The sequence below is a fragment of the Gymnoscopelus braueri genome (genome assembly GCF_963280865.1).
Source record: "Gymnoscopelus braueri genome assembly, chromosome: 7".
NCBI classification, from domain to species: domain Eukaryota; kingdom Metazoa; phylum Chordata; class Actinopteri; order Myctophiformes; family Myctophidae; genus Gymnoscopelus; species Gymnoscopelus braueri.
Genome location: NC_137608.1, coordinates 55,229,592 through 55,245,038, shown reverse-complemented (window position 1 = coordinate 55,245,038; position 15,447 = coordinate 55,229,592). Strand labels below are relative to the sequence as shown.

The window sequence follows — 15,447 nt, the reverse complement described above, 5'->3', positions numbered from 1 at the left end:
ATGTTGAGATTTGGACCAGATGTCAAGCTGAGAAGAGACAGGCAGACACACGTTACCATGGAGATCAGATAACCTCTGCCAGTTGCTATGGTTACAGGCAGACAGACAGACAGACAGACAGACAGACAGACAGACAGACAGACAGACAGACAGACAGACAGACAGACAGACAGACAGACAGACAGGTACCTTTCCATCATCAGAGTAAACGTTCTCATTGTATCCTCTGACGATGGTTCTGTCGATGAACAACGACCTCATCACAACGATGGCCTTCAACACCTTACCCAGAGTCACCTGGCAGAGAAACAGTTTTACATCATTTTGCAACACTTTACAACACTTTACAGCACCTTACCCAGAGTCACCTGGCAGAGAAACAGCATGCATTTATCAGACACTCTTTATCCAGAGTGACTTACAAACAAACAAGGTAAACACATACCGTATTTTCCGCACTATAAGGCGCACCGTCAGTGCGCCTTATAGTGCGGATGCGCCTTATAATCCGATGCGCCTTATATATGTATCAATATTGGTTCCCTTGGTTTCCGCACTATAAGCCGCACCGTCAGTGCGCCTTATAGTGCGGATGCGCCTTATAATGCGGTGCGCCCTATATATGAAAATAATACATTTATTGAAGGTGCGCCTTATACTCAGATGCGCCTTATAGTGCGGAAAATACGGTACATAGAATGTAGAGAGACAGTGCATTGTCTCAGTAAACTAACATCACAGGTAAACAATGAACGGCTATTTTGGCTTCCATAGAAGACATGCTGCTGGCTTATATAGAATCCAAATGACTGAAATCAGTCGAGGCGACTGAGAACTTCAACCCCACGTTGACATGAGAATGTTTGAAAACCACTGGTTTAAACAGCATTAGGAAACAAGCCCAAAAGAAACCCAACCCACAACTACCAATATTTACTAGCAACTTTACAGAAAAACAAGCCCAAAGTCACTTATAATGTGTGTGTGTGTGTGTGTGTGTGTGTGTGTGTGTGTGTGTGTGTGTGTGTGTGTGTGTGTGTGTGTGTGTGTGTGTGTGCGCGTACCAGCAGTACAGCCGATGTTCCGTTGGGTCTGAACAGTTCGATGGTCATGTCAGGAAACATCCTTCCAATACGGGAGATGACGTCATCCACATACCCACACACACACACACACACACACACACACACACACACACACACACACACACACACACACACACACACACACACACACACACACACACACACACAATATTTATTTATGTCCACAAAAACAGACGTACAAGAATGTACAAAGGATATAAACACTGCCAGTGCAGTCAGATAATAGGAAAACAGCCAGTTACAAAGTGCATGTAAAGCAGAGCATTGTTACATACAATAATGTTGGCATACATGTCAGACACAGCAGAGAACAATCATGGGTAAAGGAAACAACGCCTTCTCCACACACACGCACTAGGGCTGTCACTATTCGAAAATAATTCGAATGTGATTTGTTTTTATAATATTCGAATGCTAAAATTGCCATTCGAATATAGTTTAAAAAAATATATATATTTTTTTCCTGACCTACCAATGCGAAAACAAATGCTTTCATCATGTTTCCCCCTATAAACGTCACTTGTTTATAGAAACAGAGAAAGTTACGTTATAAAAACTTTAATAGTTATCACAACAGCGAAAGCTGAAAATCAGCTCTGCTTCTCCTCCCTGTCTGCGCACTCCACTCGCACAGCTGTGTGTCGTTCCTTCATCAAAGTGCAGGAGCTGTAGTGAGCTCCGCCCCTCGGATCTGCAAGACCACAAGCTTGGCTGATGCAACGCTGTGTGGGCTTGTAGGTCAGCTGTGTTCTCAGCGCGACTCAAAACAGGCACTTGTAGGCAGGAACACATGCAGACATTATTTACGTGCGGTAAGAAGTTGTTGCCTAATATTTCTCTCCTTATCAAAAAACCCGAAAATGAACTAACTATATAAATTAAAGCCATAACCATAACTATAAACTAATATAGTTGGTTTCACTATTTTGTTTAGCCTGTTATTAGAGCATTTGTATGTGTGCAGTATGCGTTTATTATTGTACTAAATTTATATAATTAAATGTACACAATTTACATTAAAAAATACATGATTTTATATAATTATATATTATATAACATATTCAAAAATATTCGAATATTAAAAATAATAAAGCATTGAAATTCGAATGGGATTATAGAGGAGAACTGACAGCCCTAACACGCACACACACTATCTATCTATCTATCTATCTATCTATCTGGTGCACTGATCACACCAAACGTGGCACAAACAGTGTTCAGGTCTGGTAAGAGGATAGTCACATCAACAAACTGAACTAATTTGCACTCTGATCAGTGCAAATTAGGACTGGATTAGAAGGCAGCGTAGTAAAAGACAATGGCCCCGATTCATAACGAGGGTCGTAAATATGGGGTAAATAAAGTTCGTAAAGGAGTTCGTATTTTGGTAGTCACAAACGGACGTGCAATTCCCAAAGGGGTTCGTATATCACAGAGACGTGCGTATGACCAGGTGTAGGAGCTGATTAATCTCGAAGTCTGCATCCAACAGCATCCAACTTTAACGTCACTTTACGGCACAGTGTTGCCATGTCCGCTTATTATAAGCGAATTTGCGCTTATTTTTCTGTAAAGTTGCTTTTAAATATTGGTAACAGAGTGGGGTGCGGTTTTTTGGGCTTGTTTCTAAAGTGTAGTTGGTTATTTGGGCTTGCTTCACAATTGTTCAATTGTTTTAACCGGTGGTTCTCAAATATTTTTATGTCGTGGACCCCCAAGTTAATATGTAGGCTAATTTATCCCTGTAAGCCCCATCTGAAAATGTTTTGTGCCAGCTGGAGGCAGATTTGTGTTGTTAGAATGTTTAAAAAATCTTCCAAATATTCCACTTTCTTTTTTTTATTTAAATATAGCAGATCTACAAGCTCACAACGGTTTAATTAAAGTGCTTAAATGGCCTAAGTGCCAGTTGCTTCTTTTGGGCTTATTTTCATAGACCTGGTTGCTTATTTCTCTCACAAAATCTGGCAACACCGGAGTTGCAGAAGTTTAACTTCTCGTCCAAACTTACAGCTGTCGGGCGCCTTGCCTTGACACTGACAGAGAACTTGAACATCATTCTGATCTGTCTGGAAGCGAGTCCCACTATTGCACGATGGATCAGCTGAACGTAATGTGTAATGTTTACAAGGTTTAACCCCGCCAGCAAATAATAGACTAATAACCTGGAAAGGATATAACATTGCTCACGTTTACCAGGTAAAAAGATGATGTTGAAAATAAATCCAGGGCATAGTGGAACGCTGCTATTCGATTATGGACCAGAGCTTATTGATTACATATTGATTAAATTAGTTATTTTTTGATTAATATATCACTGTCCTACGTCTGAATGGGGAATGGATCTTCTGGACACAGCTTTCATCACTATAGTTTCCTCATCAGATGGTAACATTTATTAGGCTGTTGTGTGTGGCGTTCATGTGATCAATATACAGTAGAGTAGCCTACAGTAGGCTATTAGCCTACAAATGAATAACGCGGCACGGACACTGGTGCGTCAGTCCCTCCGCAGTTTCATTAAGGCATGATAGCCTATTTTCATTATTACGTGACACTTTGGCTCAGATGGCCCGCTGGCAAACACACTGAGGGACCTATATAATTCAGCTCTAAATGGAACTGATAGGTGATAGCCTAGAAAATAAAAAAGCGGTGGAATCTACATCATGTCTATATTATGCATAGGCTACAAGCAATACATCGTTTGACATTTATTTTTTATTTTTTATATATATGTGTTGACAAATGTTGGTCACATATATATTTTATTTGAGGTTTGCCACTGTTGTAATTGATTTTGGCATGAAGAATAAAGCATTCTAAAGACATACGCACATTTCAGCCCTCTTAAGACAGCCTCGGGGCTGACCTGAGAACGTGCGCACCTGACGCACCAAACACAGACCAAAAAACGTTTATGAATCCGACTGCAGGTGTAGGATTTGTCCTAAATGCCAGTACGCAGACAATTGGACTCGAGTCATAGTGACTCGACTCGAGTCTGACTCGAGTCGCATATTTGACGACTTGCGACTCGACTCGGACTTTGAAGGTAAAGACTTGCGACTCGACTCGGACTTGGAAGGTAAAAGACCAACGAGACTTGAGACTCGACTCGGACTTGCTAGCCAATGACTCCCGACTCGACTCGACTTGAGACAAGATGACTCTAATGACTTGTTTAGTTTTTTCCCCTATGAATGATCTGTGTGTGAAATGCGCTCTTTCTTTATACAAACCCATGCTCACTCTACCGCAAATGCCTCTCTCTCTTTATACAACCCCATGCTCACTCTACCGCAAATGTGCTCTCTCTCTTTATATAAACCCATGCTCACTCTACCGCAAATGCGCTATCTCTCTTTATACAACCCCATGCTCACTCTACCGCAAATGTGCTCTGTCTCTTTATATAAACCCATGCTCACTCTACCGCAAATGCGCTATCTCTCTTTATACAAACCCATGCTCACTCTACCACAAACGCCACCACCACTCCCAGCGGGGTCATTTTGATTCTATGACGGCTGCCGTCTACTTATCATCAGTGCCAGTGTTGTGAGGAAAAACAAGCAACCAGGTCTAGGAAAACCAGCCCAAAAGAAGCGAGTCAAGCGACTATGGGCCACATGAGCACTCTAACATATACATCAGCTATTTGAAAATAGCAGATCTACAAGCTCACAACGCCTCCCGATGCAACTAGTCGTTCGTGTTTTGTTTATGACCCCAGCCACCCCAACAACAACAGTAGCACCAGCCAGCAAGATATACGTACTTGTAAACATGAAAGTCACTCACCACTGGTATCCATGGTAACAGCAATAAAGTCTTAGTCCGTTTTTTGGTGCGCAACACAACCCTCGTTTAAGTGAATTGCTTTCACCTGCTGCTGCTGTGCAGAGTGTGCGCTACAGGGCATATCTCCGCCAAGCCAGGGTGACCTACCCAGGCTCATGAAATTCATATGCAGGCATAGTAGCCAATTAGAATGAAATCTGCAAAAACGGACTCATATACTGATACAGAACCATATATTGGCTATATATTATGGCTGTCGGGTGGAAATCTTGTATGTTCCTTTTTCATTATTATTTAAAAACAATTTGAAATCGTGAAAATAGCCAATCTACAAGCTGATAACAGTATTGATAACACTATTGATAACACTATTGATAACACTATTGATAGCAGTATTGATAACACTATTGATAACACTATTGATAACACTATTGATAACACTATTTGATAACACTATTGATAACACTATTTGATAACACTATTGATAACACTATTGATAACAGTATTGATAACACTATTGATAACACTATTGATAACACTATTGATAACACTATTTGATAACACTATTGATAACACTATTGATAACAGTATTGATAACACTATTGATAACAGTATTGATAACACTATTGATAACACTATTGATAACACTATTGATAACACTATTGATAAGACTATTGATAACAGTATTGATAACACTATTGATAACAGTATTGATAACACTATTGATAACAGTATTGATAACAGTATTGATAACACTATTGATAACACTATTGATAACACTATTGATAACAGTATTGATAACACTATTGATAACAGTATTGATAAGACTATTGATAACAGTATTGATAACACTATTGATAACAGTATTGATAACAGTATTGATAACACTATTGATAACACTATTGATAACACTATTGATAACACTATTGATAACAGTATTGATAACACTATTGATAACACTATTGATAACACTATTGATAATACTATTGATAACAGTATTGATAACACTATTGATAACACTATTGATAACAGTATTGATAACACTATTGATAATACTATTGATAACAGTATTGATAACACTATTGATAACACTATTGATAACACTATTGATAACCCACCATGAAGGAGCGGACCACCACATCAGAATGAATGATAACTGATCAGTAGTATTGATAACAGTATTGATAACCCACCATGAAGGAGCGGACCACCACATCAGGCATCTGGGGCAGCTGGTAGTGGAGGAGAGCTGTGGTAGCGTGGTCCGTAACCTAGCAACAACACAAACACATTTCACTGAGAGATGATCATATTCTGAACCATTTACCTCAAAAACATTTACATTATTTTGCTTATAGATCTGATTTTCATTGTGTGTGTGTGTGTGTGTGTGTGTGTGTGTGTGTGTGTGTGTGTGTGTGTGTGTGTGTGTGTGTGTGTGTGTGTGTGTGTGTGTGTGTGTGTGTGTGTGTGTGTGTACCTTCTGGAACACCAGATGTTGAGATTTTGACCAGATGTCAAGCTGAGAAGAGACAGGCAGACACACGTTACCATGGAGATCAGATAACCTCTGCCAGTTGCTATGGTTACAGGCAGCAGACAGACAGACAGACAGACAGACAGACAGACAGACAGACAGACAGACAGACAGACAGACAGACAGACAGACAGACAGGCACCTTTCCGTCATCAGAGTAAACGTTTTCATTGTATCCTCTGACGATGGTTCTGTCGATGAACAACGACCTCATCACAACGATGGCCTTCAACACCTTACCCAGAGTCACCTGGCAGAGAAACAGTTTTACATCATTTTGCAACACTTTACAACACTTTACAGCACCTTACCCAGAGTCACCTGGCAGAGAAACAGCATGCATTTATCAGGCACTCTTTATCCAGAGTGACTTACAAACAAACAAGGTAAACACATACATAGAATGTAGAGAGACAGTGCATTGTCTCAGTAAACTAAGATCACAGGTAAACAATCAACGGCTATTTTGGCTTCCATAGAAGACATGCTGCTGGCTTATATAGAATCCAAATGACTGAAATCAGTCGAGGCGACTGAGAACTTCAACCCCACGTTGACATGAGAATGTTTGAAAACCACTGGTTTAAACAACATTAGGAAACAAGCCCAAAAAAAACCAACCCACAACTACCAATATTTACTAGCAACTTTACAGAAAAACAAGCCCAAAGTCACTTATAATAAGCAGACATGGCAACACTGGCCAAGTTTACATAATTACAACATTTTACCTAGAGTCACCTGGTAGAGAAACAACACTTTACAACACTTTACAACACTTTACAACACTTTACAGCAGTAAAGATCCTGGTCAACTTGAAAATCTCAAAAGTGAATTGCAGAATTGTATAAAAAAATAAAAACACTTTTAAACATTGCGTGTGTGTGTGTGTGTGTGTGTGTGTGTGTGTGTGTGTGTGTGTGTGTGTGTGTGTGTGTGTGTGTGTGTGTGTGTGTGCGTGCGTGCGTGCGTGCGTGCGTGCGTGCGTGCGTGCGTGCGTGTGTGTGTGTGTGCGCGTACCAGCAGTACAGCCGATGTTCCGTTGGGTCTGAAGTGTTCGATGGTCATGTCAGGAAACATCCTTCCAATACGGGAGATGACGTCATCCACATACCTACACACACACACACACAAAATATTTATTTCTGTCCACAAAAACAGAAGTACAAGAATGTACAAAGGATATAAACACTGCCAGTGCAGTCAGATAATAAGAAAACAGCCAGTTACAAAGTGCATGTAAAGCAGAGCATTGTTACAAACAATAATGTCGGCATACTTGTCAGACACAGCAGAGAACAATCATGGGTAAAGGAAACAACGCCTTCTCCACAAACACGCACGCACGCACGCACGCACGCACGCACGCACGCACGCACGCACGCACGCACGTACGCACACACACACACTATCTATCTATCTATCTATCCATCTATCTATCTGGTGCACTGATCACACCAAACGTGGCACAAACAGTGTTCAGGTCTGGTAAGACAATAGTCACATCAACAAACTGAACTAATTTGCACTCTGATCAGTGAACATTAGGACTGGATTAGAAGGCAGCGTAGTAAAAGACAATAAGTCTATTCATTTACTTTTAATATGTTTAAGCTGAGGTTCCATATTCACACATAAAGGATTCACATTTGACCTCCTAACTCAACATCTTCTTGGTCAAAGGTCAAATCTTAGAGCGTCAGAGTGCACACACACACACACACACACACACACACACACACACACACACACACACACACACACACACACACACACACACACACACACACGAGGTCGCAATGACATTTTTTTCTTTTTTGGCGGAAGCACAGTGTAACCCTCAGTGATTAGCAACCATCAGGGGAAGCACAGTGTAACCCTCAGTGATTAGTAACCATCAGGGGAAGCACAGTGTAACCCTCAGTGATTAGTAACCATCAGGGGAAGCACAGTGTAACCCTCAGTGATTAGTAACCATCAGAGGAAGGATCAAACTGGAGATAAATATTCTGTGACGACTTGAAAAGGTAAGAAAATACAAATATCGCTGGCAGTGGTTTTGCCAGAAATAAGTCTGGCAGTGAAAGAGTTAATAAAGTATTCAATCAATCATAAAAACAGCAGAACTTACTGAGGAGGCAGAACCAGAGTACTGGGCTGGACTTTGGGACGTCTCTTGGCCGACGCTCCCATCTGATTGGCCGATCGTTTGAGTGACTGCTGGTTCAACAAACTGGAGGCGAGGCCAGCGTGGTACTGGAGCTGGAAATATATTCAAATATAAACTTTCACCTCTGTGCTTGATTAGGAGCCCTCACAATTATTATATATTTTTTGCATAATCGTCATAATCTTTTCCATGTTGATTTTTTTTCAAACATTTTAAAAAATAGTGGAACTAGCAGATCTACAAGCTCACAACACGTGGCATATTTACACTATTCATGTTTTTGTTTTTTAAGTATAAAGTAATTTCTTTGTATATTTAAGTTATGTGTCATATCTGCATCTGTGCAACTTCAAAGCCTCAAAGCCAAACTTAAATGTAATTTGTATACATAATTATGTTCCATAATCAGGGGTGCACATAACTTTTTAGGTGTAGTACTCAGAAGAGCACCTGGAGATGTGACTTGGTGCGCACCAAATAAATGGTCCCGTCCCGTTTTGTCAACGGGGGGGGGGATTCAGCACGGTGCCCACCGGGACAGTTTTGTCCAGGGGGGGGGATTCAGCACGGTGCCCACCGGGACAGTTTTGTCCAGGGGGGGTGCTGCGCGAGAAAAAAGGACGCTCTGCTTCCAAATGTCGCCGTTCTTCGCCGTTTTCTTTTTCTCATGCAAGGTTGGTGCCCTGTGCTGCGCTGCTTTTATCCGCCAGATTGGGACGTTCACGGCATATTTTGCACCATTACGGTGCGTTTATCATCGGTGACGAGTACATCTAACAGCCGCTGCTGGCTGCGTGCACGCAGCAAGGCGATGTGAGGCGATGCGAGGCAACAATCACGTGCAGCATGCGTCCCCTCCCCCTGCGCCTAATGGCTGTACATGGGGCCGACGCGTGCTTTAACGTGATTGTGTGAGTGTGGCTTCAGGAAGTAAATTCCTAGCCTCGATCTCCAGGCTTTTAGTTTTTAGTTTTGCTAAAAAATTAAAGCTTGGAAATTCCTGTCCCAGCTGTTGGTACGCAAAAGCGCCTCGCGTCGTCTGATGTGCCGCGCATTATTTATTTTGGGTGCGCATGCGCACCTGCGCACCAGTTATGTGCACCTCTGTCCATAATTCAACATAGATCGTTAATCGCAATTATTTGTGTGACAAGTAATGGTCATGTAACATTTTAATATCGCGTCAAATAAGAACTGTGTTCCAAAAATAAACAAATGATCCCGCCGAAATTGACTCTTACGGATATGAAGCATCAACTGACGGTGAGAAAACGCGAATGTTACTTCCGCCAAATTAGTTAAATTTGTTGTGGGCGTTGTGAGCTTGTAGATCTGCTATTTTCAGCTAATGTTCCCCTCAGAAAAAGGAATTCTAGGGTTCAAGTGGCTAATGTAAAAAAAGAAAAGTTCCTATCACACAAACATTTGGCTGACCCCGTATAGTAGCTCTGAGGACCCCCTATAGTAGCTCTGAGGACCCCCTAGGGGTCCCGGACACCCTGTTTTATTTTCCTTGAAAATAACAAAAGGCAGAAAATACTGTATCAGAACCCAACCGAAACCGTGACCCAAAAACCGAGGTTTGAACCAAACCGTGGGCTAGCTGAACCGTTGCACCCCTAGTGTGTGTGTGTGTGTGTGTGTGTGTGTGTGTGTGTGTGTGTGTGTGTGTGTGTGTGTGTGTGTGTGTGTGTGTGTGTGTGTTCCTACCTTGTTGGACCACTTGTAGGCCTGCAGTAGCTGGGAGTAGAGGGGGGTCTTGTCCTGAACGGGGTCCAGACTCAACAGGCCGCTGTTATGAAGAGGATGAGACTCTGACGGACGACCTACGAGACCACTCAGCCTGTCCAGCTCACCACACACACACACACACACACACACACACACACACACACACACACACACACACACACACACACACACACACACACACACACACAAAAGAAACAGAATGTTATTTAGATAGCATGTTGTTTAGCACGTTATGTGATTATTATTTATATTGCTACTGTCCTGCTAAATAGTTAAATAGTAAACAACAACAACACAACATTGACTTGAGGTCTCTGTTCACAGCCTGCAGGTATCTTATAGTTTATGTATATAATTAATGTATAGCCTATATATAGCCTATAATTATATGTATAGCGTTATATGTAAGCCTGCACGATATTAGGAAGCATGCGATATTCGATAACGTTGTTGAATACCTCAATAACGATATGTCTCACAATAAGTTTAAAAAAAATGCAGTACATAGTTTGAATGTCCTTTTGCTTCAGGTACATTTTTGCAGACTAAAGACATCTCACACAAGAGATTTAAACAAATATCTAGCCTACCAAAAGGCAATATAATGACTTTCAGCTGCATTATTGCACACAGCCTAAATGCAATAATAATATTAGGCCTGTAGCCATTCCGGATGGAAAATAAAATTGTCCTTTTGGTTTTGGAGAAGTAGAAGTCAGTTTCATGAGGGGCTACAGTGGGAAGTACTTGAATATCAAGAGAATAAGGTTAGGTTTAGACATAGTTTTACTGAGGTTACGTTTAGGAATAAGGTTAGATTTAGACATAGTTTTACTGAGGTTAAGGTTAGGAATAAGGTTAGGTTTAGACATAGTTTTACTGAGGTTATGTTTAGGAATAAGGTTAGGTTTAGACATAGTTTTACTGAGGTTAAGGTTAGGAATAAGGTTAGGTTTAGACATAGTTTTACTGAGGTTACGTTTAGGAATAAGGTTGGGTTTAGACATAGTTTTACTCGCGATGCGACGCGATGTCAGCTTGTAGATCTGCTATTTTCAAATAAAATAGGGCTGAAGTATTAATGCATGTTTTATAATATAATAATGTATTTCTGCAAAGTAACTAGTAACTAAAGTTTTCAAATACGTTTAGAAATACTTGGTGGCGACCGTTCCGAGGTCGCCGGATTTGACCCGGGACGAGCGTGTTTTGGGAGCGAGCGTTCTTGTATTCGTCCTAAAAACAACAACAACAACAACAACAATATAATAACAATAACACACTGTACCTCCGGACATCTCCAGAGATGAAGGTGAAGGTAAGGGCGTGGCCACCAGGTGGGCGGTGCCACGGCTCCGGTTGGAGATCCGGTGATGTCTGAGGAACAACCCACTGGAGTGGAGTCTGAGCGCCCCTTCATCATCCTCATCATCATCCTCCTCCTCCTCAGAGCTCCTCAGATGCACACAGATGAAGATGCTTCTTTTACTAGAGCAGAAAAAACACATCAGTATCACCATTATTTATAACCTTTTCCTCCATTACCATTAAACAGTTAAATAAATAAATAGCAAAAATAGGGCTTGTATATCCACTATTTTCTCCATTGTTGTATGGCACCATTGTAAAACAGAAAATAATTAATTTGAACACTTATATTTTTATTTTACATTATTCTGGGGCTGTGCGATGCACATATCTCAATATGTATGCAAATATCTCAATAGCTATACAATATGTATAACAATATATTTAAATTCCAGACATCTTGTGTTGTTTATAGCAACTAAAGACAGTTGCTTCCTACTCAAACGTACTTGCCCCATCTGAACATGTTTAGTGCCAGGGAGCCCCATACACTACATTTGTGTTTCAAATATTCCACATTTTATTTCAACATTTGTTTTGAAAATAGCAGATGTATACAGTGTGTAGGTTTAAATGTCTCATGTGGCCTATAAACTACATTAGTAGCTTATTTTCATAGTCCTGGTTGCTTATTTCTCTCACTAAATCACCACTGCTTGGTGGTGTAAAAAGTACTCCAGTACTGAAACATAATAACATAAACATAAATAACATCACTCTGACACATGACAGTCGTATCATGACAGTCATGAAGGAACTTCAACCTGGTTTTGTCTCTTTCTCCATTTACAACCCGTACATCTACATAAACGTTCACATTTACAATATAAAGTGCTGACCTCATGGCCACGGATGTTAACATTATGTACGGGCCCTCAGAAGTACCCGTATCTTACGTATTGTTTAATAAAAAGCATTTTAATCCAATTGGTGGCCACTTTCTCGATGTGCTTTCAACTACGCGCACCTATCGGTTGGGAGGTGTACTGCACTCTGATACATTATAACTCGATGAGAAAATGGCCACCGATCAGATTAAAATGCTTTTTATTGAACAATACTGAAGATACGGGTACTTATAAGGACCCGTACATAGTTGTAACATCCATGGCCATGAGGTAAACACTTTATATTAAAAATATGAACGTTTATGTAGATGTACGGACTGTTAATGGAGAAAGTGCAAACACCAGGTTGAAATTCTGCCATGACGCTCGCGACAGACAAGCGTCACGTGACCCATGGCTACACTGCTTGTTGACATGTTTGTTTACTTTTGACTCCCAGAGGAGGAGAACAGCAGGAGGTGCGAGGAGGAGGAGGAGGAGGAGGAGGAGGAGGAGGAGGTGTTCATAAACAACACATTAAAGCTCTTCCTGTCGGCCAGCGCGTGCAGAGGGTTGATGTTTGATGAAGGAAACCTCTCACCAAGCGACACCAGAACCACCTCGGAGGGCGCCGCCATCTTGGATGACGCAGAGCGTAAACGTACGTGCTGACGTCATGACGTATGACGATGATGAAGCAACGTATGTGAGAGAGAGCCGCCTGGTGGAAGAAAATACTTTTTTTTTTTACTTAAGTAAAAGTATCAATACTGTCTAGTGGTGGATTGAAGTAGCTCAGATATTTTACTTAAGTGAAAGTAACAATACCACAATATAAAAAACACTCAGTTACAAGTGGCATGGCCTGTGTTCAAAATGTTACTTGAGTAAAAGTACAAAAGTAGTAGTATATCAAAATATACTTAAAGCACCAAAAGTAAAAGTATCAAAAAAAAATTAAATAGCAGATCTACAAGCTCACAAAGCCTCGTGACGCGTTGTGAGCTTGTAGATCGGCTATTTTCAAATAGCCTATGTATAAAATACGACTAAAGTGGTTAATGTATGTTTTATAATGTAATAATATATATATATAAGTAATTAGTAACTAAAGTTTTCAAATAATTATAGTGGAGTAAAAGTACAATATTTGCCTCTGAGATATAGTGGCGTAGAAGTAAAAGTATTGCAAATTGGAAATACTCCAGTAAAGTAAAAAGTAACTCAAAATTGTACTTTACACCACTGATACTCTCTCTCTCTCTCTCTCTCTGTCTCTCTCTCTCTCTCTCTCTCTCTCTCTCTCTCTCTCTCTCTCTCTCTCTCACACACACACACACACACACACAACCTGTGAGAGATCAATCTGTCTGTCTGTCTGTCTGTCTGTCTGTCTGTCTGTCTGTCTGTCTGTCTGTCTGTCTGTCTCTCGTCTCTCTCTAACTGGTGATGTTTAATAAAAGAATGATCCTGATTGGCTGCTGAGTGAATCAGGAAGTGAAATTAAAGTTTGAGGAGTTTCCTGTCAGTAGCTTCAACCACACACACACACACACACACACACACACACACACACACACAATTTTAGCCTCTGTCAGGAGGGGGGGCAATATTTTGTCACAAGGAGGGGTGGGGGTGGACACAAAAACTATGGAACTCTCTGACTGGTATTATTTTACACTATGGAATTCAATTGAATTCAATTCAATTAAATTTTATGAAAGTGTCAAATCACAACAAGTTGTCTCAAGACACTTTACATGTAGAGTAGAGACCCGACATCCCACCCTGAGCAAGCAATTTTGCGACTGTGGCAACGAAAAACTCCCTCTTAACTGGAAGAAACGTCAGGCAGACCCTAGGCTCTAGGGTGGCGGAATTGGAAATAATAGAGCATATTCACATGGCGGCCATTTTGTAATTTTGCATTGAAGAAACGGGGTGTCATTTCATTAACTTAATAATAAAATGGCCGCCGTGTGAATATGGTCTTCAGAGACCACACCCCCTTGTCACCCTGCATAATAATACATATGTGCAGAGTAGACCAGTGGAGTGGAGAGCATTTTATTTGGGTTTTCTCTTCTGAAGTGACCAGATATTTACGGGTCCATTTGGTTCCATTTGTACACTCTCAGAGTTATGGGGGTCCTTGCAAATAAAACATTTGAGAACCACTAGTAGGACTCCTAATGTGTCATATATAGTGTCGTAGTAAATCAGAGCCATACATATTCTGAAGAAAACCCAGAGACTTGACATTCAGTAATTGGGTCTTATGATTAAAATAAGAACATTATAATGGTGTGTAAATGAAGAATTTGCCACGGACACATTTGTCCGTGTACGGTCATTATTGATGACCCCTGGGTTAGACATAAGGTGCATAAGGTACAGTATGTACATGAGGAGACTTAAGGTTCATAAGGTACAGTGTGTATATGAGTTTAGACATAAGGTGCATAAGGTACAGTGTGTATATGAGGTTAGACATAAGGTGCATAAGGTACAGTGTGTATATGAGGTTAGACATAAGGTGCATAAGGTACTGTGTGTATATGATGTTAGACATAAGGTGCATAAGGTACAGTATGTACATGAGGAGACATAAGGTGCATAAGGTACAGTATGTACATGAGGCGACATAAGGTATATAAGGTACAGTATGTACATGAGGAGACATAAGGTGCATAAGGTACAGTATGTGCATTAGGTTAGACATAAGGTGCATAAGGTACAGTATGTACATGAGGTTAGACATAAGGTGCATAAGGTACAGTATGTGCATAAGGAGACATAAGGTTCATAAGCAGCAGCTATATACATGACTATGGGCAATAATCCACACTTCGTCGTCTTTCTGGAAACAGATGATGTAACAT

At 40.7% G+C, this 15,447-nt stretch overlaps 3 protein-coding genes across 3 annotated transcripts in view; 1 reads left to right on the top strand and 2 right to left on the bottom strand.

The window, feature by feature from the left end:
* Window positions 1-1,232, bottom strand: part of LOC308088268 (mediator of RNA polymerase II transcription subunit 27-like) — a gene marked incomplete at its 3' end in the record, with an annotated part of 1,585 nt that extends 353 nt beyond the window's left edge. Inside the window, exons 1-3 of the mRNA XM_080432669.1 lie at window positions 1,065-1,232; window positions 190-297; window positions 1-27 (exon numbers count right to left, since the gene is read on the bottom strand). The exon at window positions 1-27 is cut by the window's left edge and continues 15 nt beyond it. Of these exons, the coding sequence (XP_080288795.1) occupies window positions 1-27; window positions 190-297; window positions 1,065-1,124 (195 nt within the window). The 5' untranslated portion in view covers window positions 1,125-1,232. The remainder of the gene's footprint in view (window positions 28-189; window positions 298-1,064) is intronic.
* The window catches only part of LOC308088267 (mediator of RNA polymerase II transcription subunit 27-like), a gene marked incomplete at its 5' end in the record, with an annotated part of 15,030 nt that extends 1,787 nt beyond the window's left edge, over window positions 1-13,243 (bottom strand). The window contains 8 exons of the mRNA XM_080432668.1: window positions 6,104-6,181; window positions 6,391-6,432; window positions 6,590-6,697; window positions 7,469-7,562; window positions 8,580-8,710; window positions 10,329-10,492; window positions 11,659-11,858; window positions 13,167-13,243. Coding sequence (XP_080288794.1) covers window positions 6,104-6,181; window positions 6,391-6,432; window positions 6,590-6,697; window positions 7,469-7,562; window positions 8,580-8,710; window positions 10,329-10,492; window positions 11,659-11,858; window positions 13,167-13,243 — 894 coding nt within the window. The remainder of the gene's footprint in view (window positions 1-6,103; window positions 6,182-6,390; window positions 6,433-6,589; window positions 6,698-7,468; window positions 7,563-8,579; window positions 8,711-10,328; window positions 10,493-11,658; window positions 11,859-13,166) is intronic.
* Window positions 1-15,447, top strand: part of LOC308089523 (H-2 class II histocompatibility antigen, E-S beta chain-like) — a 52,352-nt gene that overhangs the window by 21,765 nt on the left and 15,140 nt on the right. The window lies entirely within an intron of this gene.